Here is a 24,931-nt window from a genome sequence, read left to right as displayed (position 1 = left end):
AGAGGGAGGGGAAAGCCCCCCGACCAGGCCAGGATGAGCAGGGGGCAAATCCCTGCCCCCCCAAGGCAGCGTGAGCGGGGGCAAGAGTCTCTAGCCAAGACCCTGCGGGGGGAGCATTGGCGCAGCCCCATCCTGCCCTGCTGGGCACTGTCTCTTGGGGGCAGACCCCCCATCACAGCCCCCCCGTACCAGGCCGTGTGCCTGACCCAGCCCAGCTCCGGCTTCCCTGGGGGCACCCCCGGCACGGCCCCCCCCGGCTGGCACCAGGCCTGGCCGTGTCCTGGGAAATGCTGCGTCTCTAATCCCGGCCCCAAAGGAAAGCGGCTTGTCAGGGCCTTTCCCTTTGTGCCCTGAGCCCCGGGGCGACAGCCCAGCACTTTCCATTGTGCGCCCGCACGGGGGCTGGCATCGCCCCGGCCCCCCGCCCTGCTGACACAGCACGGCCGTTTGTGCACCGCTGGCAGGGGCCGGCGCCTTATAAAAGGCTCCGGTGCCGCGGTCTGGCACCGCTGCCCTCGCCGCTGTGTGCTGACACCAGTAAGTACCAGTCCCCCCACCCCTGGGACCTCTGCCCCGGGGAGGGGGCTGCAGCCTCCCACTGCCCTGGGGGCACAGATCCCAGCTCGGGGGCACGGGAAGCTACGCCCCACTGTGGAGGGGGCAGGGGCGGCTCCCGCGGCGCCAGGCCGGGCTGGAGACCGGGGGCAGGGGCTCTGACCGGGGACCCCGGGCCTGGGGCCAAGGGGGTGCAGCAGGGAGCCGAGGGCATGGGGCTGAGTGGGGGGCAGCGGTGCAGGGGCTCAGTGCAGAGGTGGGGGGATGCTGCCCCCCCATGTGGCCAGTGCTTCTCGGTCCCAACCCGCAGCCCCCTGCCCCTCCAGCCCTGCTGGTGCCCCTCTCTCCTGACCCCCAGCCCCTGCCCACAGGGGCACTTGCTGGAGCCCGACACCAAGAGGGGCTCCGGGTCCAGCATGGGGGGGGCAGTTTGGGGGCTAATGCGGGGGTTGCGTGTGTGCAGCAAAGGCATTGCCATGACGACCCAGGCCATGGACACGCTGGGGCAGTTCAAGATCACGGTGTGGGAGGAGGAAAACTTCCAGGGCAAGCGCTGCGAGTTCCTCGTGGAGTGCCCCGGCATCCTGGAGCGCGGCTTCCGCAAGATCCGCTCCATCAAGGTGGAGAACGGCCCGTAAGTGCCCCTGGGGAGCAGCCCTGGAGCCCGGGACGCCTGGGTTCCTCCCCCAGCTCGCCCCCGGGGCCCTGCTCTGGGCCCCAAACAGCTCCCCTCTTGGCCGCGGGGACGGGGCGGCCGTCGGGGCGGCCCCGTGACGGCAGCACCCCAGGCCGGAGCCCTGGCGCAGCACCCGTCCGCACCCGCCAGCAGGGTTTATGTTGCTGACCCCCCCGCCGTGCCTTGCAGCTGGGTGGGCTTCGAGTACCCCGAGTTCCAGGGGCAGCAGTTCATCCTGGAGAAGGGCGACTACCCACGCTGGGAGGCCTGGAGCGGGAGCAGCGGGTACCGCACCGAGCATCTCCTCTCCTTCCGGCCCATCAAGTGTGCGGTGAGTCGGCGGCCCGGGGGGACGAGGATGGGGGCGTCGGGATGCAGCCTGGGTGGACGCACAGCGGAGGGGGGAGAGCTCGGGGGGATAGGAGACGTGCGCTGCTATCGCCGGCTGCATCACGGCCTCCCCGCTCGGCGCGGCCCCCGCCCCCGGGTTTTAATAACTGCCAGGCAGATATGAGGCAGTTTAATAAAGGGGCCCAGATACCATCGAGCCTGGCTGGCAGGGCCGCGGGGAGGGGGGCAGCAAGGCCCAGGCGTTAACCCCTCGGGGCCCGGCAGCCTGCCATCCCAGCCTGCGTCCCCCCCCATAGAGCCCGTGCCGGAGGTCCAGCGACCTGCCTGTGTGGGAGCCTGGACAGAGAAAGGGGGCATGGCAGGGGCTGACCCCTGACCCCTGCCCCCCTTGCAGAACCACAACGACAGCAAAGTGACCCTCTACGAGGGCGAGAACTTCCAGGGCCGCAAGTTCGAGCTGAGCGACGACTACCCCTCGCTGCAGGCCATGGGCTGGGGCACCAAGGAGGTGGCGTCCATCAAGGTCAACTCCGGAGCGTGAGTGTCCCCGGTGCGGCCCCTTGGGCACTGCCGCCCCCGGCACCGATGGCAGGGACGGGGCAGACTCACCCACCTGACCCCAAGGGTCATTTGGCCCCACTGCAGCAAGGGGGCTGGGGGCCGCAGGGCAGACACCAGCCCCGGACCCCCCTGACCCTCCAGCACCGGTTGGCTCTTGCCCTGGCTCCCGCTGCCTTGGGGGGCAGGCAGGGATTTTCCCCCTGCTCGGCCTGGCCCAGCCGGGGGGATTTCCCCTCCCTCTGCGGTGAGGGCACGGCTTGGGCCTGGGCTCCCTCCAGCACCCACCACCCCCCAGCAGCTCAGGGCGTTGGGGTCTGCAGCCCCCCATATCCTGGGGGCGGAGGTGATGCCCGGGCTGTGTCAGGGCGACAGTGTCGTGCGGCTCCGAGGTCGCGCACGGGGTTTGTCTGGGCGGGTCTGATCCTGCTCGGGCTGGATGTGACCCTGCAGCTCTGGGCTGTCTGTGCCCTCAGGTGGGTGGCCTACCAGTACCCCGGCTACCGGGGCTACCAGTACATCCTGGAGCGCGACAAGCAGAACGGCGAGTTCAAGAAGTACATTGAGTACAGCAGCCAGGCTCACACCAACCAGATCCAGTCCATCCGCCGCGTCCAGCACTGAGCCACCGCCAGGCCGGACCCCCCCACGCCCCATCCGACGCCCCCATGCCTGCCATGAGAGTGACCCGCTGTACCTGGTAGCGAATAAAGGCATTCATCAAACACCCCCGTGCCCGCGCTGTCTCTCTCCGGGCTAGGGGCAGTCCCAGGGTGGGGCTGGGGGCATGTCCCTCATCTGCATCTAGGGGTCTTAGCTGCCACCTCAACTGCAACACCCCAGGGGCCCATGACCCCCCAGCCCTGGGCCCCCCCGACCCTGCCAGTGCTGCCCCCAGCTCGCAGGGGCCCTGGGGAGATGCAGGGGCTGGAGCCGGGGCATGGGGGCCAGGCCTGAGTGCAGGGGAGCAGTGGGGGGGGGGGAAGGGATCGTGACCCTGGCAGCTCTGTGGTGGGGGGGGCTGCCCCGGATCCAGGAGCACAGGCACAAACATGCACGTCCACACCCACGCATGCACATGCATATATGCACTAACACACATCCCTACCTGCACATGCATGAATGTGTCCACGCACATGCATGCCCACACGCACATACACGTGTATACATGCCCGCACACATGCATGCACTTTCATACATGTCGACGCACACGTGCATGTATGCATAGGTACACGTGCCCTCACACGCATGCCCACATCCATCATGTTCACGTCCACGTGCCCACACACCTGCATGCACATGCAGCGCCCTCAGGGCCTGCACACACATGGGTTCACAGACGCATGAGTCCACATACACTCATTCACACATGTGCACACCCACCCTTACCCCCCTCATGTAGGCCTGGGGGCTGGATCCTTGCATGATTTACCCCCAAGAGCCAAGGAAAGAGACCCCTGCTCATTTACAAAGAGGGTGTGTGCAGCTCCGCGCACATGGGGCAGAGACCTGCGCAGAGGCACAGAGGGGCCGGGCTGAGCCGGTGCCTGGGGGCCCGATCCAGGCGGGGGGGGGGGACAAGGCTCCAGGGACTGGGGTGCGCTGAGCCACGTGTCACATCCGTGCAGGGATCCGGCCCCGCCTCCAGGCACAGGGGAGGGCGGGGGAGGCAGCTCCCAGGTGCCACACGTCTCGCCTGCACAAGCCCCACGCGTGGGGTGGGTGTTGCGGGGCCAGAATCACCCCAGAAGCCTCCGGGCTAGGCAAAAGCGGCTTGCACGCCTGAGCTCCAACATTGCGTGGTGCGGGGGAGCCACGTGTGCACACACAACCCCTTCCCCAGCTCCCCAGGTGTGCACATTTGAATGCACACACCCCCAAGCATGGACACATTTGGGCACACACACCCCTGCCTTTGCACACGTGTCCCTCATGCATGTGCACACCCCCAGGGCCTACACACGTGTGTGCAAAGCTCCGAGCACCGGCGGGGCTGCTGCAGTGGGGCTGCTGCCCCCTCCCCCTGCCCTGCCCCCCTGCTCCAGCCCCCCCTGCACACGGAAGTGCTGGCGGCCTCTCCCCTTGCACAAACATTCCTGCACTCCCTGCACCTGCCCAGCGCCTGCCACAGACACGTCAGCCTTGCCCGCCGGGCCCACCGTGAGTAGGGCAGCGGGTGGGGGGCTCCAGCAGTCGGTGGGAAGAGCCGGCCTGGCCCCCTCCTGCAGCCAGGCTGGGGGGTCTCTGCGGGGCTGGGGGGGGGAGGAAGGGGGTTTCTTTACAACTTTTCTTTCCTTGCATCAGGGGTTTCCTGCCAGGAGCCAGGAGCAGGAGAGCACTGCATGCCCCCGCTGTCCCCCCCCAGCCCACTGCGCTTGGAGGTGCCACCCCAAAGTGCTGTCAGGGCTGAGCCCACACCTGGTCTCCCCATCCTAGCCCCGCCGGAGCGGGCAGAGGCCCGGGCTGTACGGCGCTGTATGGGCCTCCTGCTATGGCAGGTGCCCCCTCTTCCCTGATGCCCCTTTGCCAGGTAACCCCGGATCAGTCCTGCCCTGTCACTGCGCAGGACCCCTCCCCTCGTCCCCATCCCCCCGCACAGAGGCGCCCCCACCCTGGTCCCCTCCCGGGTCCGGGGCAGGGGCCTTGTCTGCTCCAGCTGGGCCCTGGCATCATGCCCCCGACCCGCATGCTGCCCCCCACCCCGACGCGACCCAGAGGGGCTTGAGGTCTCCCCTCCTGCTCGGAAGCTGGTGAAACCCCACAGGGCACCCCCAGCCCCCTGCCCAGAGCAGCTGCCTCCCCCGTGCCCGCCGCGTCCTGGGCTTGTTTTCAGTTGCCTGCGGGTTTATTTGGACGACTCAGGCAGCTAAAGCAAGTCTGGGACGGGTGAGGAGACCCAGCCTGCTGGGAAGCAGGTGATTTTGGGGGTCCATCACCCCTGTACCTGCTTTCTGCATCTCTCGGGGATGAGGAGGGGAGATCTGCTGCCCAACCCCACCACGCTGCCCACCCTCTCTCTGCTTGCACCACGTCTGTCGAGGCTCCAAGATCCTCTGGGCCAAGGCTGGGGTCTGTTGTATGCAACAGGGAAGGGTATCACATCGTGGGCACCACTGCAAGCCTCCAGGTAGGGCTGGGGCTGGCGCCTAGGCAGGAGCAGGCCTCTTCTGCAATGATATCAGCCCCTGGTCAACAACGGAGACCAGGTGGGAGCTTGAGCTGTGTGGAAACTGGCCTCTTTCCGGACTTTATCACCATTTCCTTTAATAAAGGCTCATTGTTGTAGGGCAGACTGTGAGTCCGTGGGGGCAGGGAGGGCAAACGGGGTGCTGGCTCCAGGTTGGGGTGCCAGCTGGCTCAGGATGGGGACCGGGGATAGAGGCTGCTGCCTCTGGGGAGCTGGTTGGAGTGGCTGGAGTCAGGGCGGTGCCAAGGAGTCAGGCCCCCGTCCCCCTCCCCAGCCCAAGGGGGAGGCCTGGGTGTCTGGAGCCAGGGATGCTCCCTGCTGTGCCCCGCTGCCAGGGGCTGCCCCAGCTGGCCCAGGGGTGGGAAGCTCTGCCCTGGGCTAAGGCAGCCCTTCACACCTGGCTTTGCACAAGGGGCCCAGGGTGTCTGTGCACGTGTGTGTAAATGTACATTCATGTGTGTGTATGTGACCACGCAGGTGAGTGCATGTGTGCAGGAATGTGCATGGAGGTGTACGTGTGCAAGTATGCATGTGTGTAGGCACACAAATGCGCAGGTAGGCGAATGCCAGTGTTCAGGTGTGTGCATGTGTGTGTGTGTGTGTGTGTGAATGTGAATGCAGGTCTGTTTGTGCAAAAGTGCATGTAAGCGCATGCCTGTGTGCGAATGAACATGTGTGTGCAAATATGCATGTATGCACGTGCCTGTGAACGTGCATGTGTGTGCCTGCGTGAGGAGCGCAGCCCGCACACGTGCCCTGAGCCGGGGGGGCTGGGCTGCCCCACAGTCCACGTGCCCCCACTCCCGGAGCCACAGCAGCGAGGAGGGACGTGGTCCCCGAGTCACTGTTAACCTCTCCAGGCCGCGGGGCAGGTGCGTGGCAGCCCGGAGCCCCCCGCCGCGGGAGCGGGAGCGGGAGCGGGAGCGGGAGGGCCCGTCGTGGGCATCCCGAGCCCCCTGGCTCCAGCGGCTGCCCCCAGCCCAGCACCCCGGCCCCTCCTGGAGCAGGCCGTGCCCGTGTCCCGGGGCCTAGCCAGGGCGAGGGAAGAGCAGGCCCGGGGCTGCCCCCCCCACCCCCCCCACGCGGGCCGGTCTCCAGGCCGCCGGGCAAGGGGCTGGCAGCTGTTTGCAAAGAGTTAAGGAGGCGGAAAGGCGGATGCGCTCCATAGAAACCCGCGGCCTGCCAGGCAGATCGGGCGATAGCTGGGGGGGCTGGGAGGGGGGGCTCGGCCTGCAGAGGAAATTGCACCCGTCGGGCCCCGCAACCCTGCCCAGTTGCTTGGAAACTGCCCCCCTCCCCCTGGAGCTGCACCCCCCTCCGCCTCCCCCTGATAAAGTGCAATAATAATAATAATAATAGGGGCAGGAATAATAAAGCATGAAGCCGGCGGGCAGCGCCCACAGCTGCCATGAGACACGGCGCCCCAGCCCAGCCGCTGCTGCTCAACATGTACCTGCCAGGTAGCGGTGCTCGGCGCTGCGCCCCGCGCCCCTGCCCCGCGCCCCCCGCCCGCCCCTCCCGCAGCCTGCCCCGGCCCGCCGAGCGAGCGGATTTCCTCCTTCCTGGACGCGCTTCCTGGCGCGGGCCAGGCCGGGGTGGGGGGCCGTGTGCCCCGCCGGCCCCGACGTGTGTCCGCTTTGCCCGCAGAGCCGGTCGGCGAGACGCTCTTCAAGGACAGCAAGAGCCAGGCCTGGGGCGCGCTCCCCCCCGGCGTCCAGAAAGGTAAGAGCCCGCCCGACGGCCCCGACGGCCCTGCCCCGGGCTCCGCGGGTGGAGGCGCACGCCGGGAGCCCGCGGGCGGAGGGCCGGGCCGGGCCGGGCCGGGCCGGGGGCAGCGCGGGGACGCCGGGCACGGGCAGCGCGGCACGGACCGGCGGAGCCGCCACGCCCCGCGGGCAGCGCGGTGCCGGGCGAGGAGCCTGGGAGCACCGCAGCAGGAGCGGGACTAGCGGGCCTGAGAGCATGGGTGGCAATAACGGAATAGCGGCGGCAATGCTCGTATGCCGATGGCTGGCGCTATTAATGATCATTATCAATCGCAGCGTTGGTGATCATGATAATAATGATGGCTCTTGTGGTGACAATATTCTTACTGGTACTACTGGTCTTCTGGTTAGCACAGGGGAAGTAATGATAGGAATAACCACAACACTAATAATGATAATGGTAACGTCGATTCATAGACTGGAACAGTAATAGTAGTGATAATAACGGGAGAGCAATAATTGGAACCGCAGTGGCATTAATATTTACAAAGATGATAATGATATGGATAATTATAATAATGAGTATAAAGATGGCAATTATCAGCGTAGTTGTAACAATAATAACAATAATAGTAATAATAAAAACAGGAATAGTAATGACAGGAAAATTTTAGCAGTAATGATGATAATAATAATGCAAATTATTGTTGCTATTATTCTAATAAAGAACAACTATGATGACAATGATGATGATAATAATAATGATAATAAAACGAATGATAAATAGCAATCATGGTGGTGGTCATAGTAGTAGCAGTAAATAAGTAATAACGGTAACGATAATAACAATAGCAGCAAGAACAACAATAATGGTGATAATGAAAACAGTCATGCAGTAACACAACGTACTACCACAGTCACAATGATACAGTAACACAACAGTCCAATAAACCAACAATACAACAGTGCAGTAACAGCATTAGTCGAGGTAGTAGTAATGATAATAACAGCAACAACCATGAGAATAAGGCAGCTGTTATTTGTAGCATTTCTAATGATCATTAATAATTATGATTATGATTAATAATTCTTAGTGAGGCTAAAACCTCTCGTCAGTGCACCAGCTGTAAGAAGAGGGGAAGGGGACCCGAGCTGCCCTGCGTCCCAGCCCATCCTGCCCCGTCCCCGTCCCCGTGCCCCGGGGCAGAGCGGAGCTGGGGCGAGTGCCCGGGGCGAGCTGGGTTTTCCCCTGTTCCTCCAGCGCTGAGGGTCCAGAAATAATAATAACAATAATCTGCATCATCATCATCGTCATCCTATTCTAATGATGTGTTATTTGTAGCGGTGTAATAATAATGATTATCATCATATTATTGCCATTATCAGGATTATAATTACACCGCCACAAATAACACCAACAGAAGATGACGACGACGAAGATGATGACTACGGCACGGGCTGCACTAAGGCAGGACCGCAGCCCGTTGCCCGCACAGGCAGCCCCTCCGCCTCTCCCCCACGTCCCGCGCGTGGACACCGGCCCCACCACCTCCCCGGCCCGGTGCTGAGACCCAGGGCTGAACTCCCCCTGCCCGTGCCTGGGTACCGCCCAGTGCCCCCTTGCCCCCGCGGGCCGGGTCGTGGCCGGCGGGCGGCTGCACAGATCTGGGCACGGTGGACGGGGCGGGAGGGCAGAGCGCACCGGGGCCAGGCCTTGCCCGGGCTGTGCCAGCCCCCCCTCGCCCCTGGGCCAGCCCCGGCCTCCCAGGGGTTCTCGGGCACCGGGGGGCCCTGCTCAGTAAAACAACCCGACGACGACAAAGACGGGGATTCGCGGAGCTGGGAGGCGACGGCGGCACAGTTAGGGCCTCTCTCCTCCCCACACGCCGGCTCCTGCCCATCTCCTGGTGCCCGCCCTGCCCCGCTGCCCGGTGCCGCACTGCGCGGTTGCAGCGGGCGGAGGTGCCGGCCTGGCCAGGCCCGGGGTCGGGGCTGTTGGCCCCATCCCCTGTCAAGCCGGGCCTCTCTGTAGCCCCCAGCTCCGGGGTGGCCGGGGGCAGCGCCCAGGGCTGGGACACGGGGCCCTTTCGTGCGCCCACGTCTGCAGCCGCGGAGCGAGAGGGAGGCGCTGGGCGCGGCGGCTCGGGGGCGCCGGGAGAGCAGGGGTCCGTGCCGGTCTGCCCAGCTCTGCCTGGGCTTGGTGGGGGAGAAGGGGGTCTCTCGGGCTGCAGGGAGGGGCACGGCGGCTGGCACGTGCCCTCGCGGAGGCGTCCTGGGCAGTGCCCGGCGCTGGCGTGGCGGCGGGGGAGAGCTCCAGGGGCCCGATCCTTCCCCATCGCTCCGTGCCTCAGTGTCCCTTCCTCCCAGGAAGCCCTGGATGCTGCCAGGGAGGGAAGAGGCTGGGGGGCGGAGGGGGCGGGGGGTGCCCGTCTCCTCCTGGCTGCTTTGTGTGGCGAGGCTGCACTGCAGGCGGTGACAAAGAGGCTGCTGGGGGACTTTCCCCCGGGATGTGTAGCCCGGGCAGAAGGGTTGGGGGCAGCTGGAGGAGCTGGGGTGGGGGTGCAGCGGACGTGCCTTGTCCCCCGAGTGAGCCTGGCCGTGGGGCACGTGGGCCCACGGGGGGACCCAGCGCAGGGCCGGCCGCGCGGGTCCTCATGGGGAGAGCCTGGGGGCGCTGGAAGGGGCAGCGCAGACCCCACGGCACCGCGGAAAGCCCCCCCCCCGGGTCAGGGCTCAGCCCTCACAAGCAGCGCGTCCCCAGCTGCCAGCCCGAGACGCGGGACTTTCGGTGGCGTGGAGCAGGGACGAGGGACGCTCAAGGTGTGCAGGGGAAGCGCACGGCTGGCGGGGCAGGGCTGGGGTCGCGGCCGCGGCTGGGCGCGGGGAGGACGGGTGGCGCAGGAGGGCCGGGGCGCCGCGGTGCCGGCTGCCGCGACGGGCCGACAGCTGGGCCTGCGGCCGTGGAGCACTTTCCGGGCCATTAGTAATCGTGATGGCTGTTAAACAGGGATCAGCGGTTCCCGGGCACCACGCCGACCCCCCCCCCCCCCCCCCCCCCCCCCCGCGCAGGGGGACCGAGCTGGGGCAGGCGGGGCAGGACGGCCCTGGTCGGAGCTGGGAGTTCGTGGATGAGGCCCGGGCAGCCGGGCTGTGGCTGTGGGCCAGGCTGAGGCCTGAGCCAGCCGAGCTGTGCTGGGGACCGGGGGTGTCTGGCAGGGGGACCCCGAGCCCCAGGCTGCCAGAGGCTGGTGCCAAGGGGCAGCAGGGGTAGCGGGTCTGGGTGGTGCTAGGTGCTGTACAGGCCAGGAAGCAGCAGCTCCAGAGAGCTGGGCACTGCCAGGGCTGCTGCCTCTGTCGCAGGGAGCTCCCAAAGAGTCTCTGAGCTGGGAAACAGGGGCCGACCAGCCAGGGCCCCCACAGCCCGGGGAGGGGCTTCTACACACAGGTGCGTATGAGCACAAGTGCACGTGTGTGCATAGAAACACGGGACATGTACATGCCCTAGGCAGCTCTCTCATGCACTTACACATGCACACTCACACACGCACACCATACATATACCCTAGACAAACATGCACAAGTAATAGCCCAGGTCCTGAGGTCTTTCCTCAGGGTTTACCAGCATTATCAGGGCATGCTACCGGGTTGGGCCGCTCTGTCCTCTTCTTGCCCCATATCTGATGCCCACCAAGGACTATAAGTAGAGACAGCGATTACACTCCTCCGCTCTCACCCACCTCCAGCTGAAGAAAAGGACCTGGGGGGACAGGGAACAAGAAGCTGGACAGGAGCCGGCAGTGTGTCCTCAAGGCGACCGGCATCCGGGGCTGCATCGGCAGGAGCGCTGCCGGCAGACGGAGGGCAGTGATTCCCCGCTACTCAGCACTGGGGAGGCCACATCTGGAGGCCTGTGTCCAGCTGTGGGCCCCACGACAGAAAGGATGTGGACACATTGGAGAGAGTCCAGTGGAGGGCAATGGAAATGTCTGGGGGCTGGGGGACAGGACTGTGAGGAGAGGCTGAGGGAAATGGGCTGATCAAGTCTGCAGAAGAGAAGACTGAGGGGGATTGAACAGCAGCCGTCACCTCTCTGCAGGGGGGCTGCACAGAGGATGGAGCTGGGCTGGTCTCAGTGGGGGCAGACGACAGGACAAGGAGCAATGGGCTCAAGCTGCAGCAAGGGAAGTTGAGGTCGGATATTAAGAAAAACTCCCTCACGAGGAGGGTGGTTACCCAGGGAGGTGGTGGAGCCATCCTTGGAAGTGTTTAAGACCTGAGTAGTGCCCTGGCTGTGAGCAAGCATGTTGGTGCTACGAGGGGCAGTGGGTGTTTGGGCAGTGTTGGTTCTTCGTGTGTTCTCCTAGTGAGCGGGCGTGCGTGGGGCACTAGACACGCACGGCTCGGGCAGGTGTCTGGACCGTGAATGACAGCGCTGGGTCTGAGAAGCCAGGAATGGCCGTGCTAATTTGCTGACTGTGAGGATCCAGGCAGATCTGGACAGGCTGGAAAAATGGGCAGAACAAAATAGGATGCAGTTCAGCAAAGACAAGTGCCAGGTGCTGCACCTGGGCAAAAAGACCCACCAACACACTCACAGGCTGGGGGAAGAGCACTTCAGCAGCACAGCAGCGGAAAGGCATCTTGGAGTCATAGCAGATCCCTTCAGCCTTCGCAGGACAAGGCTGAGGCGGACTTGTGGCTGCCGATACATTCCTCGGGGAGGGCAGCAAGGAGTGGGCGATGCTGTTTACCAGCGCGGCACCTGGAGCAGCTAGGACCAATGGCCGCAAATTGGCAGAGAGCAGATTTAGGCTGGACATTAGAAAGCACTTCTTCACCGTAAGGGTGGCCAGAATCTGGAACGGGCCCCAAGGGGGGGTGGTCTCCCCCACCCTGGGGGTCTTCCAGAGGAGACTGGACAAGCACCGAGGCAGGGTCGTCTGACTCCGGCGCTCTTTCCTGCCCAGGCGGGGGTCAGACTCGACGACCTGCTGAGGTCCCTGGGACTCTGATGCATGTGCCAGTACCGCGTGTGAGTGTTTGTGCCGGGTGTGCGTGGGGACAGAGCGGTTGTACGGGGTGGGAGGGGGTTGGATAGCACCGGGTGTGAGCGAGTACTGGGCCGGACTGGGAGTGTGGGAGAGTGAGGGGCTGGACGGGGTCTGGGCTGGCGCGAGTGGGTGAACTTCAGGGGAGTGGGTGTGATGCACCAGTGGTGGGTGGGGGTGTTGTGGACAGGACTGAGTGCACCCAGGTGTGCTGAACGTGACTGGGTGTGGGTGTGAGCAAGTGTGAACAGATGTGCTGAGTGTCAATAAGTGTGGGTATGACTGAATGTGCATGGGTGTGCTGAGTATAAATGAGTGTAGGTGTGAGCAGGTGTGCTGACTGTGTGTGGATATGAAAGAATGTGTATGGATGTGCTGGACCTGAGTGCATATGGGTGTGCAAGGTCTGACCAAGTGTGCATGGGTATGCTAGATCTGCATAAGTGTGCACAGGTGTGTTTGGCCTGAGCATGTGTGAGTGTGTGCATTGGGTGTGAGTGAATGTGTGTGGGTGTGAGCAGGTGTGCACGGGTGTTTTGGGTGTGAACCAGAATGCATAGGTATGCTTGGCAGCCCCAGTCTGCTGCCCTTCCTCCCCAGGACTCAGCGTGAGCGTGGGTGTGTGTCTGCCTGCACATATGAACACGCGTGTGCATGCATTCTACTTCCTCCATCGCCAGCCCCCGCGCCACGCGCTGCTGCAGTGTCCTCGGACCTGGGCCAAGGCCATGTCCCTCCCACACGTCCCCTGCGGCCCCTTGATCCCCGGGCAAGGGGGGGCCTTCACCCTCGACCTGGCGTGGCAGCCCGGTCTGCCCTGTCTGGGGGCAGCAGCAGGCCATCCCCGCTGGGGGCAGCAGGCACCCGGGTCGGGCGCGGCGGGGGCAGATCCATGCCAGGGCCTGCCCAGGCGCCCGGAGGACGCGGGGCTGGCAGGGCCCGGGGGACGCCTTTCAGCCCCTGCCTCCACACTGAGGGGCCCCGTCCGAGGCAGGGCAGCGCTGGAGGCTGCGGGGTGACGCTGGACCAGGCAGGCTGGGGGGATGGACGGGGACACCAGTTTGGCTGGCATCTCCCAGCCGTGCAGCTTCTCCCCCAGACCTGCTCCAGGGTGCCCCCAGGCCTCCGGCGATGCTATTGCTGGGGCAAGGAGGTAGCCCCATGCGGGGGGGGTGGCGCTTTCCCAGGCTTCAGCTCTGGGGTCACCCCCATGCCCTCACCCCCCGTGGCCCCGCGCCACCACAGCCAGCTCAGCCCTGGCAGGACAGGCCCCGAACCGTGCTTTCTCCTTGCTCAGAGCGGAGGGGGCATCGCTATGAGAGCTAATGTGTCCCGTGACCCTTGACCCTGGGCATTGCTTGGGCAGGGGGCCGGGAAGTGGGGAGACAACGGGTGTCATGGGCAGGCCTCAGGCTTTGCGAAGGGGGGTGGCACGGCACACCCAGCCCGGAGCTATTGCCCAGAGTTGCGAGGCAAAGGGACGTCTCTTCTCCTGCTCACAGCTCCACCTCTCGCCTGCGTGCGTGTGTTGAGCGTCTCTGCAGCAAACCCCGAGCTTGCAGGCTCATGCCGGAGAAGGTTTCTGTCTCGAGCCGGTGCGAAGGGGGCTGGGGAGAGACGTCCCCAGGCCGGGCGAGCAGGGGAAAGGCTGGCTTGGGGAAGGGAAGGTGGAGAGCTTGAACAAGGGGAGAGCAGCGCTCACACCTGGGAGTGGAGAGAGATTAGCAGGAATCTGGGAGATGACACGGACCCTGGAGCCCAGCGGCGCACTCGGCTGCACGGCGCTGGGTGGGAGGGCCGAGGTGCCTGTGCTCTGCTGGGGGGTGTCCCAGGCGGGGCTCTGCTGGCTGCCCCCCCAGAGGAGCTGGCTGCAGGCTGCGCGAATGCTCCTACGGGGACTCAGCCCCGCAGGGCCCCGGCTGGAAGCTCTTGCCCCCTGCCTACGCTGCTGTGGGGTGGGGGGCAAGCAAAGATTTGCCCCCTGCCCCGGCGGCGGGGATTTCCCCTTCCTCTGCAGTGCGGTGCCCTCTCCAGCCCCCACCGTGGCAGCAGCAGGACGCTGGCAGCTGCACGGGGCTGTGGGGAAGCGGTGCCGTGTGCCTCCCAGGTCGCGCGTGGGGCTCGTCTGGCCGGGGCTGATCCTGCCGCCGGCTGGACGTGACGCCGCAGCCGCCTGCCAGCCCCACGACGCTGGGACTCCATGGAGTCAAGAGAGGCTCAAGACAGCCCCAGCCCTGCTGCAGAGGAAGGCAAATGCCCCCCCCCCCCCCCGTACCAGCCTGGGCAGGGGGCAAATCCCTGCCTGCCCGCACGAGGCAGCCCGGGCAGGGGCTGAGTCCCGGCAGGAGCACAGCCCCGGCCTCGTCTGCCGTCGGCTGCTGCGCGCGGGCTGCGCGCGGGGGCCGGGCCTGCCGCGCTAACGCCGTCCCGGCCCCGCAGGCAGCGGGCAGATCCAGCTGTGGCAGTTCCTGCTGGAGCTGCTGTCGGACCGCGCCAACCTGCACTGCATCGCCTGGGAAGGCGCCAACGGGGAGTTCAAGCTGGTGGACCCGGACGAGGTGGCGCGGCGCTGGGGCGAGCGCAAGTCCAAGCCCAACATGAACTACGACAAGCTGAGCCGGGCGCTGCGCTACTACTACGACAAGAACATCATGACCAAGGTGCACGGCAAGCGCTACGCCTACAAGTTCGACTTCCAGGGCCTGGCCCAGGTCTGCCAGCCGCCCGCCCCCGACCACGCACTCTACAAGCTGCAGGGCAACCTGGCGCCCCTGCCCTTCCCGGGCATCTCCAAGCTCAACCTCGTGGCGTCCGGCGTGGCCGGGCCCGGCTTCTCCTACTGGCCCGGCTCGGCCCCCGCGCTCTACCCGGGGCCCGGCCTGCCGCCGGCTGCGCCCTTCGGCTCCGTGGCGGCTTCCCATCTCAACAACGTCAACAACCACTACCCCTAGGGCCCGGGGGGGGCAGGGGGCGGCCTGGGGGCCCGTCCTCACCAGCCCCCTGTGCGGGGCCGGGGGGGTCTTTGGAGCTGCTGAACTGGGTGCTCCAAGGGCAGGGGATGCCCCCAGGGCCCCTCTGGGAACCCAGCACTGCAGGGCACCACTGCCGGGGTGGAGGGGGCCCGGCCTGGGTGGTGCCAGGTGCCCGGACGGGGCCTGGGCAGGGCGAGGACTGAGCAGGCCGGGGCTGGGGGGCTCCTGTGGAGCCCCCTGCCGCAGCCTGGCCGGAGCTGGGGGGCATTGGGCGTGGGGGTCTGGGGCCAGGCTCTGCGGGCTCCTTGGAGCCGGTGCCCCGCCCGGGACCCCCCCATCCCCTCCCCCAGCTACGAGCACCAGGGTGAGCCTGGAGCCGCAGGGTGAGGTCCCCCAGCCTGCCCCTTCTTCCCCCGGCCGGGGCAGCCTGGGGTTTGTGGCCGCCCCACGCCGGGCCCGGGCCTAGGAGTCCTGGCCGGGATCGGGGCCGGCGCGCGGGGGGAGACGGGCCCAGGCCCCCCGGCTGGGCGCGCCCGCGGGGCAGAGCCGGGGCTGCGCCGTGGAGATGTCCAATAAACAGGAGAGCGGCTGCGGTGTCCGGGCTGCGTCTGTCCCAACCCAGAGACGCCCCAGCTTGGGGCGAAGCCCACAGAGGTGCCCCTTGCGGCCAGCACGGCCCGGATCCGGGAGCGCAGGCGCCCTCTCGCCCGAGCGCCCTCCCAGCTCTCCCGGTGCCCCCCCCCGCCCGCCCGCCGCGGCGGTGGCCGCATCCTCCCGACAGCTGCTGCCCCGCCCGCCCCGCCCCGCCCCTAAGCGGCTTATGGGCGGATCAAGGCGGGGGCGCGGGGCACGGGAGGCCGTGGGGCCGGAGCGCACCTGGCAGCAGGATCAGGCCGGGCCCGCCCGCACCCGGGCCGCACCCCCGGGCTCTCCCGGGCCGCGGCGTTGCAGCCGGGCCGCGGGGGCTGTCGCAGCACCCGGCGGGGGGGAGGGCGGTGCGGGACGGAGCTGCCCTGAGCGCGTGGTTCCCCCCGCAGCAGGTCCCGGCGTCAGCCGAGGTTGCCGGGGCAACCGCAGCCCGGCGTTGCCGGGCAACCGGAGATGCTTCCGCCCGGCATCCCGGTCCCCAGGGGTCCCGCCTCCTTCTGGGCCCGTGCGCAGGGGCCCCCCCGGCCCCGGGGCCGGCTCGGAGCCCCGCCCCCCGCCGCAGCCCCGGGAGGCCGTTGCCGGGGCAACCAGGGATGCAGCTGCGGGAGGTCCCCACCGCGCCCGTGCCATCGCGGGGTCGTGCCCGGCTCGGGCCGGCTGCAGCTCCCCGCCCCCCCCGGAGGTTTGCCCCCAGTTACTCCGGGCCAGCTGGGAGCGGACTGCGCCAAAATCCAGCCAATCCGCGGCGGCCGCGCCTGCCCCACGTGCCCCGGCTCCCGGCGCGGGAGGGGCGCGCTAATGAGCTTGATGAGCAGCGGGGGCGGGGGTGACCGGGGCTACCGGACACCCGGCCAGGTCTCCCCTCCCCGGGAACCGCCTGCCAGCGCGGGCTCGTGGGCTGCGCCGGGGGCGTGGGGCACCGCTTCACCCGTCTCCGCGCGGACAGGGCGCACCAGCCGGTCCCGGCCCGTGCCTGTGGATGTGGACGTGGCCCTGGCTCAGGGGCCCCCCAGCACGTCTCCTACAGGAGCCCCGACCCCCCCCCCATAGGGCCAGCCGCAGGCCCGGCAGGTCGGATTGGCCACTGCCCGGGCAGCGAGGCGGGGCGAGACGCCCCCACCCAGCTCCGGGCCTGGCCTGTCGTGACAAGCCACGGCTGCCCCGGGGCGCCCGCCGGGAGGCCCTGCCCTGCTGTGCGCACCTGCGGAGAAGGGGGCCCTCGCTGGGTTTGGGGCGCCGCTGCGAGCAGCGCGGAGCGCTAGCCCCGCAGCCCGGGCAGACGGCCGCGCCGAGCACGCGGGCCCCAGCGCCCATTTCTCGCAGCCAGACGCCCCGGAGCAGGACCCAGGAGCCGGGCGCTTGCTCCGCATGGTCAAGGCCCCCCCGATCCGCGGCCTGGCTCTCAGATATCTGCCCCGCTCCCGCTGCCACCATTGCTCTCCTCCTTCAGGGTCTCCCCCTGCTCGGGGAAGTCACCCCAGCCTGGGCGTGGTGGGGGGTGGTTGGAGGGGGGTTTCCTCCCTTCCCTTCCCTTCCCCTCCCCTCCCCCCCAAGCACCGGGGCTCCCAGAGCAGCTGCAGGATGGACCCCCAGCCCCAGGCGGCGGGGGAGAGGGCGATGGGCAAGGCGGCAGAGGGCACGGAGGAGGGATGCAGCCTGGGACCTCTGCACATGCGGCTCCCGAGCTGGCCGCAGATCCCTGCCAGGACCGCGGGGGGTGCTCCCGGCTGGGGGAGGAGACGGAGCTGGCTTCCAGGCAGGGCCCATCGGGGACCGGCTCCCGGGGGGGCTCTCTCTGCACAGCGCAGGCGCCCGCCTGCAGGCCCAGCCCAGCCCGGCTCCAGCTCCCGCCGGCGGGGACGCGGGGGGGGCAGCGGAGCCCGGATAAAGCCGCGCTAATGCCAGATTAACTACTAATGCGGAGGCCTGGCGAGGCCCTGGCGTCTCGCTGCTCCCTCGGGCCATCCTGAGCCCTTCGCGGGGCTGAGCCCCCACCTCGCTCTGCGCTGGGGCGGGGGCCACTGCCTCTGCACCCCCAGGCTCCCCATGGCTTGGAAGGGGCCGGAGCTTGGCCCAGGGCCCCGCAGAGTGATCAGGGCCCCAGGACCCCCCCCCATGGGTCGTGGGGGGGCATGGGACTTGGATTCTGGGAGCACCCCACCCCCTCCCGCCCCCACTTGCGGGGCAACAGGGATGTGAGCCGGGGGTCCCAGCCCCGCGGCTGGTGCGTCGGGAGCAGCCTTTCCAGCCAAGCTCCGTCGCGAGGCCCCTGGAGAAGGCACCCCACGTTACACCCACGCGTCGCACGGAGGAGGGAGGGGCGCGCGTGTCCCAGGCATAGAAATCATAGCGGAGAGGAGAGGAGAGGAGAGGAGAGGGGCGGGCGGGAGGGAGCTGCGGGGTCGCACCCCGCCCGTGGCAGGATCAGCCCGGTCCAAGACAAACCCTGTGTGCAAGCTTGGAGCCGCACGGCGCAACCCCGGGCATCGCCCCCACCCCGGGACACAGGGGGGCCGCGGCCGCCAATGTCTTGCTGCTGCCGGGAGCGGGGCGCTGGGGAGAGCCCAGGCCCAGGCCGTGCCCCGCTGCAGAGGGGGCTGATTAGGGGGCAAATCCCTGCCTTCCCCCCCAGGGCAGCGTGAGCGGGGGGGCGAGCCTGTAGCCAGGACCCTGCGGAGCCCAGTCCCAGCGGGAGCGTGGGCGCAGCCCCCGCCCTGGCTGCAACCGGGGGCTTCAATGCCCCTGGCCCTGGGGGGCAGCCAGCACAGGCCCCAGCAGAGCCCGGGCATCGCTGCGCCCCGACTCTCCCACCCAGCGCCCGTCCAGCCTTGCCGGGGGCCCGCCCGTGCTGCAGAGCCCCCCAGCCCCAGCCTCTCCCTGCCCGGCACTGACGCTGTTCTTGAGGCCGAACCTGAACCGCCCCGCTACGACTTGAAGCCGCGCCAGGGAGTCCTGGCAGGGTCGCCTGTGGAGAACAGGGGGCTGGGGGGCTCCAGACAAGCCCCGGTTCAGCCCCAAGTCCTCACCGAGCATCGGGTGGAAGGAGATGTCGGGGCCCAACGGCTGCAAGGACGGGAGCAGGAGGGCGGTCTCCTGACATTTAGGACCCCCTCGGCCTGGGCCCGGATCTCCGCCTTGTCGAGACTGCGGGTGCCGCTTCTAGTCGCCAGCGTCCTCCCGCTGCAGAAGTCACACGCCGGCTTGTGCCCCCCGCCCCGCGGCGATGGAGCAGTGATGGGGGACACAGGGCCACCCAGTCCAGCAGCTTGCAGCCCCGGCTCTGCACGCAGGGATGGCCTGGTGGTCGCCTTACTCTGGGAGAAGCCGGCTGCTAACGACCTCCACAGACCCATGCTGTGCTGAGGGCAAGTGCCCTGCCCTTGAAGCAGAAGAGAAGTGGGAGGAAGGAAAAGGAGAGGACTCCCAGCCTACGGCCCGCTGGCCTGGGTGGAGAGGCCTGCGACGTCTGCAGCCAGCTCCACGGCTGAGGATGCAGCCACCGCCAGGCCCGTCAGCGAGCGGCGCTACCCTCTCCCGGGCACCGCGGGACTGCCGGCCGCGACAAAGGCCGGGCCTGGTCAGTGTGAGAGGGGCAGGGGACGGCGGTCTGGCGTCATGCAGGCTGTGGACCAGGGGAGCAGGGAGCTGTCGTCCCCCCGTCCCAGACACTAGAGCCCGGGGCACGGAGCAGGGGGCAGGTTTAAAATGAGCAGGGGATGCCACACGTTATTAACGTGGCCGCGGGGTCAGCTAGGGGCTGGATACGTCCATGGGGGATCCAGCTGGTCCCGGCCAGGTGGAGGCCAAGGAGCGCGGGGGCTAGGGACTGATGGGGCAATGCAGGGATGTGCCCATGGGCACCTACACCCACGGTGCCCCGCGCCTGCAGTCCGTGCCCTTGGGGCTGGGGGCGGTCAGGGCTGGTTGGGAAGAGCAAACTGCCCCCGGGGGACCCAGAGCAGTGCCACACGCATCCAATCAGAGACCAGGAGCAAGGCCATGTGCTGGCTCTGGCCAATCCGGACCAGCACAGCAGGAGCCGCAAACCACCTCCCCGCGGGTCTCTCCTGTGCTTGGGTCCCAGGAAGGGAAGGAGCTGAGCCCAGGCCTCAGCTGCATTCAGCCCTGCTAGCAAGGCAGGGAGCACCTTAGAGACCGACTGGTCCAGAGCATCTGGGGGTTTCTTAGCCAAGGGCCTGCAGCAGCAGCTCGCATCCCCCGCGGGGCAGATCACCCTGGCACAACCCCCAGTGGGGACGTGTCAGGCTGGCAAGGAAAGCTCCAGCAGGCCTTGCCCAGAGCGCGCTACCCCTGGCCGCGGGCACCCGGCTCCCTCGGGGCCAAACAAAGCAGCAGCTGCAGTCGGGCTGGACTCTCACGGGGGAAACATGCAGGGTGGAGAGGGGAATACACCACTTCTCATGGACGGGCCTCAGGGTCAAGGGAAAGCTACCTCCCGTGGCTGGGCACCGACATCCAAGGACTGGACCCTGATGCTGGGTTTAAGGTGCACTGTAGCCTGAGGCACCAAGGCTCCCGCTGGACGCAGCCCTCAGGGGCCTGGCTGGTAGCTCTTGGCACCTGGGGCAGGGCTGGGGGCTCTTGGGGTCTCTGGGCAATGGGCCTCAGCACTGTGCCTGGGGTCAGGCCAGGCCGGCTCTGGGGGATCAGGCTGGTGCCGCCAGTGCTCCCTCCAGCTGGACTTCCCCATGACTGTCACAGTCCCCTCTGGGATGGAGAAGATGCTTCCAAAATGCATGTCCCCTTCTTCAGCCTGGGGGTGGGGAGGGAGGCACGGGAGAGCTTGGGAGGAAACTCCCAGCTGTCCCCACTTGCCTGCACTCGCTCCCCCGTTTCAGAGCTGGGAGATGGTGGCGAAGCTGAGCCGTGAGCCTTTGGCTGAGGACCTGGCATTCAAGACAGGCCCTGGTTCAACCTGTGGCGCCTGCCTGGGTCCAGCTCCAAGGGGAGGCAGGGCGGGGAGGGGGATAAAAGGCAGGGGATGCTGCTGCTTTCGTCTGTCTTCCCTCCTCTTCCCCGCGGGGGAAGTTCACCCCGCTCGGGGCACTGCCCCAGGCCCGCGTCCCGCTGGAGGCAGGCTGCCCACTGCCACCAGCTCCCGCCTGAAGCACAGACCCGGGGTGGGGGGGGCTGGCTCCCTGCCCTCCTCTGCCACCGACCTTTAGCCACTCACTTCACCTGCCCTGTGCCTCCTTTCCCCGGCTAGAGAGGCTGGTGGTCCCCCTGGGCTGGGACAGCCGGCAGGGAGTGGCTCCATGCGGCTCCAGCACTGGCCTTGCAGCTCCCCGTACCCGGCTCTGCTCATCCCGGGAGCTGGGCCCTGCCCTGGCGACACCCGAGGGTGCTCACACCCGGCAGCGCGCCCCATCCCAGAGGCCCATGTGCCACCCCTGCCCCGGAGCACTTCACAAAGCTGCTGCTCCGTTTGGTTTTCACTCGTGGCAATGCAATTCTAGCGGGCTGTGCTTCAGTCTGAAACCAGGCCCACAGCCCCAGGCCCTGGCAGGCTGGAAACGCGTCCAGATGGAGAAAAAGGTGTGCTGTGCTCTAGGTGACAGTGCCCTCGCTGCCCCCACCCCCTGTCACGAAATCCTAGACCCACCCCAAGAGCGGCAGCCGGCCTGTGGCTTCACCCTGGGGCTGGGGACTGCCCCTGCCCCTGCCGCAGTGGGGCCAGCAGGATTGACCTCCCCCCAGGCCAGCTGAGGCAAAGGTGGGAGCCTGTGGGGGGCGGGGGGCAGTGAGCAGGGCACCAGCCTGGGACCTGCTTGTCTGGCTTGGGGCCCAGCTCCATCCGACCCTACCCGCAGCGCTGGGGGGGGGGGGGGTCACGGCAGGCCGAGGGGCTGTGGCTGTGGGGACAGAGCCCCCCCAGCAGAGGCTCTCCTGGCTGCCGCTGCCTGCGCACGGTGCATGCAGCCCCCTGGTAGCAGAGGCCCCCCCGCCCATGCAGGGCCCGGCCTCGCAGAGCCGGCGGGCAACTCGGACCCCCAGCACCCCCCGGCTGCCCCGGCGGCGCAGCAGGACCCGGCCCGGTACCGGCGCAGCCACGTGCTGCTAAGCCCCCCCCCGCCCCCCCGCGACTCCGCGGCGGCTTAGCGGCTTTGCGGGCTCAGCCGGGCGCCTGGCGTCAGGAGACACGCGGAGTCTCGGGGGGGGGGCGGTGAGAGGACCCCCCTCCCACCGCGGATCGGGCCGGGCCCCCAGGGCAGGCGGGGCCGCCCCCCCCCACGCTGGGCCCGCGGCGGCGGAGCCGGGATCGGGGCCGGGCGCGTTCAGCACCGCGGACAGCGGCCCCGCGCCGGCGGGGGGGGCGCCCGGGTCTCCACGCACACTTCCTGTCGGGGGGGGGCGGTACAGCGTGCCCCGCCCGGGGTCGCAGCGGGACCGGAGGACGGGGCAGCCCCCCCCCCCCCAGGCCGGGCCCGGCGGCAGCAGCCGCGGCCGAGACGTGCCCCCCCCCCCAAGAAAGGCAGCGCAAGCGGCGGCTCTGCTGTCTCGGTACCTTTATCCGGCATCACACGCGGCGGCGGCTTCTCTGGCGCTTCCCTTTGTACATGGAGCAACGTTGGCACGTGGAGCCCCCCCCGGGGCACCCTGCACGGCGCCGGCCCCCCGGGAATACTGCTCCCCGCCCGGACATGCACCGCGGGCCCTGGCAGCTCCGGGGAGCAGCGGGCAGACGAGGCGGGGCGGGGCGGGGCGGGGGGGGTCGCCTCTCGCCCTCCGGTACTGCACTAGGCGGCGGGGGGGTCCCCCTCTCCGCCTCTGCCGCTAGACGGGGGGGCCGCGCCCGAGCTGCGCGGCGCTCTGGGGCAGAGGGGGGTAGCCCCCTCCACCTCTATGCTGGACAAGGGGGCAAGGGGGGGCTGTCTCCTCTCCGGCTCCGGGCCAGACGGTGCTGGGGGGGGATTCTCCCGTTCTCCTCCGGCCCAGGCCGTGCTGGGCGGGCCGGGCCGAGCTGCCCGTGTCGGGGGGCGCTCTTGCTCTCGCCCCGCGGCCGGCCCGGGCGGCGCTGCACGGGGGGGCAGGGCGCGGTCTCCGGGGGGGCAGGCGGCGCCGGAGCGGGGCGCGGGCCCAGCCCCGGGGTCCTGCTCGCCCCCCGCGGGCCCTGCCCCCTCAGCGGTCCAGGCTGATAGTCCAGCCGCGCTCGGCGCAGTCCCTGGCCGGCGGCGCCGCCGCGTCGCCCTCGCTCTTGAGCTCCTGGAAGACCTGCGTGAAGAAGTGCGGGTCGGCGTTGATGCGCAGCATGGGCCCGCTCAGGCGCTGGATGAGGCCCAGGCAGCGCGCCCAGAACCGCTCCTTGTCCTCCTCGGCCAGGAAGGGCTTGAGCGGGTAGGAGATCTCGTTGCCCAGGTAGGAGTAGGCCAGGTAGAGGCAGGTGAGGAAGGCGGCCTGCAGCTCGGCCGCGCTGCCCAGCTCGTCGCCGCGCAGCGCCTCGCGGCACAGCAGGTACACGAAGACCAGGTTGGCCGGCGTGATGAAGCCCTGCTCCTGCCAGCCCTGCAGCAGCAGCGCGCGGTCCACGGCGCGGAACCAGGCGGCCGGCTCGCCGGGGCCCAGCTCCTTGAGGCGGTAGCAGCGCCGCACCACGAAGTCGCCGAGGCAGCGCAGCAGCTCGCCCGTGGACGCCTGCACCACGACGCGGCGCGGCGAGCCGGGCCTGCCCGCCGGCTCCGCCTTGGCCCCGGCCCCGGCCCCGGCCCCGGCGCCGGCCCCGGCCTCGCCCAGCGAGCGCCGCGCGTTCTCGCGGTTGCGGAGCTGCACGGCGGCGTCGGCGCCCGGCCGCGGGCTCACCTTCTTGGCGCTCTTCTTCTTCTTGGCCGAGGCGGCCACCAGGCGCTTCCAGGTCAGCGCCGACAGCAGCACGCGCGGCCGCTTGAGCCGGCTCTCGGCCGGGCGCGGGCCCCCCCCGCCGCCCTTGGCCCCGGCGGCGGCGGGGGACAGCGACAGCACCGTGCCCATGCTCGGGCCTGGGCGCGGGGACGCGGCGGCGGCGGCGGCTCCGGGCTCTGCACCAGCGGCCGCTCCCCGCCCCCCCCGCCGCAGCCAATCGCCGGCCCCGCGCCCCCCCCCGCCAGCCAACCGCGCCCGGGGAGCGGGGGCATGCGTGAGCCACCTGCCGCTTGGCGGGGGGAGGGGGCGCGCGCTATATCCCGCCCCTTGGATGCGTGCTGCGGGGTTGGAGCTTCTCCTTTTGCAGCCCCCCCCCCCCCCCCGAGGTCTGCTCCGGCCAAGAAGGGGTTAACTCCGGGGGCAGGGCGTCCCCCTGCAGAAGGCGCGTGCCCCGCTACCCGGGGGCAGTGCGAGGCCCTGAGCTGGGCTGCGCCCCTCCGCACCGGGGGTGGGGGAGAAAAGGGTGTTCGCGTCCCCCTCGGCAGCCCTGTGGAAGCTACAAGCAGAAGCTGGGGGTTAGACAGGGGGCAATTAGCTGCAATTAGCCCCAGCTGCCTAGGAGCGGAGCCTTGTTATCGCCTCCTTCAGGTCCTTTCCTGAGGGTGGGGCAATGGGCTTGCACAGCTGTAAGGTTTCAGGACAAAAGGCTGGGAGGGGGCACAGAGCCGTTTTCACCCTGGGTTGCTCACAGGCTGGTGCAAGGCCAGGAGGAGAAATTTCTCGGGGACCTTTGCCTTCGCCTGGTGCGCGCGAGGCCTGGGGTGCAGCACCCTCGGCCGAGAGCACGGAGCTGGTGGCTCGCGCAGGGCAGCCCAGAGCTAGGCCGGTCCCTGCTAACAGGCTTGGGACAGGCTGGGCGGCCCGGGGAAGGCCCCGGAGGGCTGCGGGCCCCCGGCCCAGGTCGCTGCTCGCCGGGCCTGCGCGGCTCTGCAGACCCGGGATGCCCCGGGAGAGCTGGAGGATGACGCGCATCTAGCGTCTGCCCTGACCCGGGTCCCCCCGCGCGCCCAGCAGGTGCTGCCGGTCCCGGGGGCGGGGAGGCTGGGGGGCCGATCCGCTCCGCCCCGCCCCGCCTGCCTGCGCGGGGGTAACCGGGCCCGTCGGGGAGCAGCTGAGACCCGGCGCGTCGCCGCGGGCTGGTTCGTGCGCCCCGGGGCCGCAGCCGGGACTGCCCCGCCTCGCCCCGGCTGCGAGCCGCCACCGGGCTCCCTTCGGACCTCCGCCACCCCTTTGCCAGCTGCTCCTGGCACTGGGCTGCAGCGTGAGCCCTTCCGAGCCTCTGCCTTGCAGGTGCCCCCTGCGCCGCCCCGGCT

General features: G+C 68.6%; 3 protein-coding genes across 3 annotated transcripts; 2 read left to right on the top strand and 1 right to left on the bottom strand.

Annotated features, from left to right (window-relative positions):
* Window positions 1-1,031: 1,031 nt before the first annotated feature.
* Window positions 1,032-2,847, top strand: CRYBA2 (crystallin beta A2). The gene is made up of 4 exons (XM_090041368.1): window positions 1,032-1,189; window positions 1,421-1,562; window positions 1,977-2,119; window positions 2,617-2,847. Exons 1-4 carry the CDS (start codon window positions 1,032-1,034, stop codon window positions 2,762-2,764), a joined length of 591 nt encoding a protein of 196 aa, XP_089897494.1. The 3' UTR covers window positions 2,765-2,847.
* A 3,173-nt stretch (window positions 2,848-6,020) lies between these two features.
* FEV (FEV transcription factor, ETS family member) lies at window positions 6,021-15,124 on the top strand. The gene is made up of 3 exons (XM_090041740.1): window positions 6,021-6,265; window positions 6,760-7,049; window positions 14,521-15,124. The coding sequence occupies exons 1-3, from the start codon at window positions 6,021-6,023 to the stop codon at window positions 15,030-15,032; spliced, it is 1,047 nt and encodes a 348-aa protein (XP_089897866.1). The 3' UTR covers window positions 15,033-15,124.
* A 7,094-nt stretch (window positions 15,125-22,218) lies between these two features.
* CDK5R2 (cyclin dependent kinase 5 regulatory subunit 2) lies at window positions 22,219-23,859 on the bottom strand. The gene has a single exon (XM_090041367.1). The coding sequence runs from the start codon at window positions 23,685-23,687 to the stop codon at window positions 22,842-22,844; it is 846 nt and encodes a 281-aa protein (XP_089897493.1). The 5' UTR covers window positions 23,688-23,859; the 3' UTR covers window positions 22,219-22,841.
* Between the last annotated feature and the right edge of the window lie 1,072 nt (window positions 23,860-24,931).

This window comes from Crocodylus siamensis, chromosome 4 (assembly GCF_052110815.1).
Source record: "Crocodylus siamensis isolate JL-2025a chromosome 4, ASM5211081v1, whole genome shotgun sequence".
NCBI classification, from domain to species: domain Eukaryota; kingdom Metazoa; phylum Chordata; order Crocodylia; family Crocodylidae; genus Crocodylus; species Crocodylus siamensis.
This window is presented reverse-complemented; position numbering and strand designations above follow the sequence as displayed.

Bases quoted from the DNA above. Each gene is read 5' to 3' on its own strand.
- FEV (XM_090041740.1), top strand. From the start codon at position 6,021: ATGCACGTGCCTGTGAACGTGCATGTGTGTGCCTGCGTGAGGAGCGCA. The intron at 6,266-6,759 runs GTGGGCATCCCG...GCCCCAGCCCAG, and splicing joins CGGGAGCGGGAGGGCCCGTC to CCGCTGCTGCTCAACATGTA. The intron at 7,050-14,520 runs GTAAGAGCCCGC...CCGGCCCCGCAG, and splicing joins CCCCCCCGGCGTCCAGAAAG to GCAGCGGGCAGATCCAGCTG.
- CDK5R2 (XM_090041367.1), bottom strand. From the start codon at position 23,687: ATGGGCACGGTGCTGTCGCTGTCCCCCGCCGCCGCCGGGGCCAAGGGC.
- CRYBA2 (XM_090041368.1), top strand. From the start codon at position 1,032: ATGACGACCCAGGCCATGGACACGCTGGGGCAGTTCAAGATCACGGTG. The intron at 1,563-1,976 runs GTGAGTCGGCGG...CCCCCCTTGCAG, and splicing joins TCCGGCCCATCAAGTGTGCG to AACCACAACGACAGCAAAGT. The intron at 2,120-2,616 runs GTGAGTGTCCCC...CTGTGCCCTCAG, and splicing joins ATCAAGGTCAACTCCGGAGC to GTGGGTGGCCTACCAGTACC.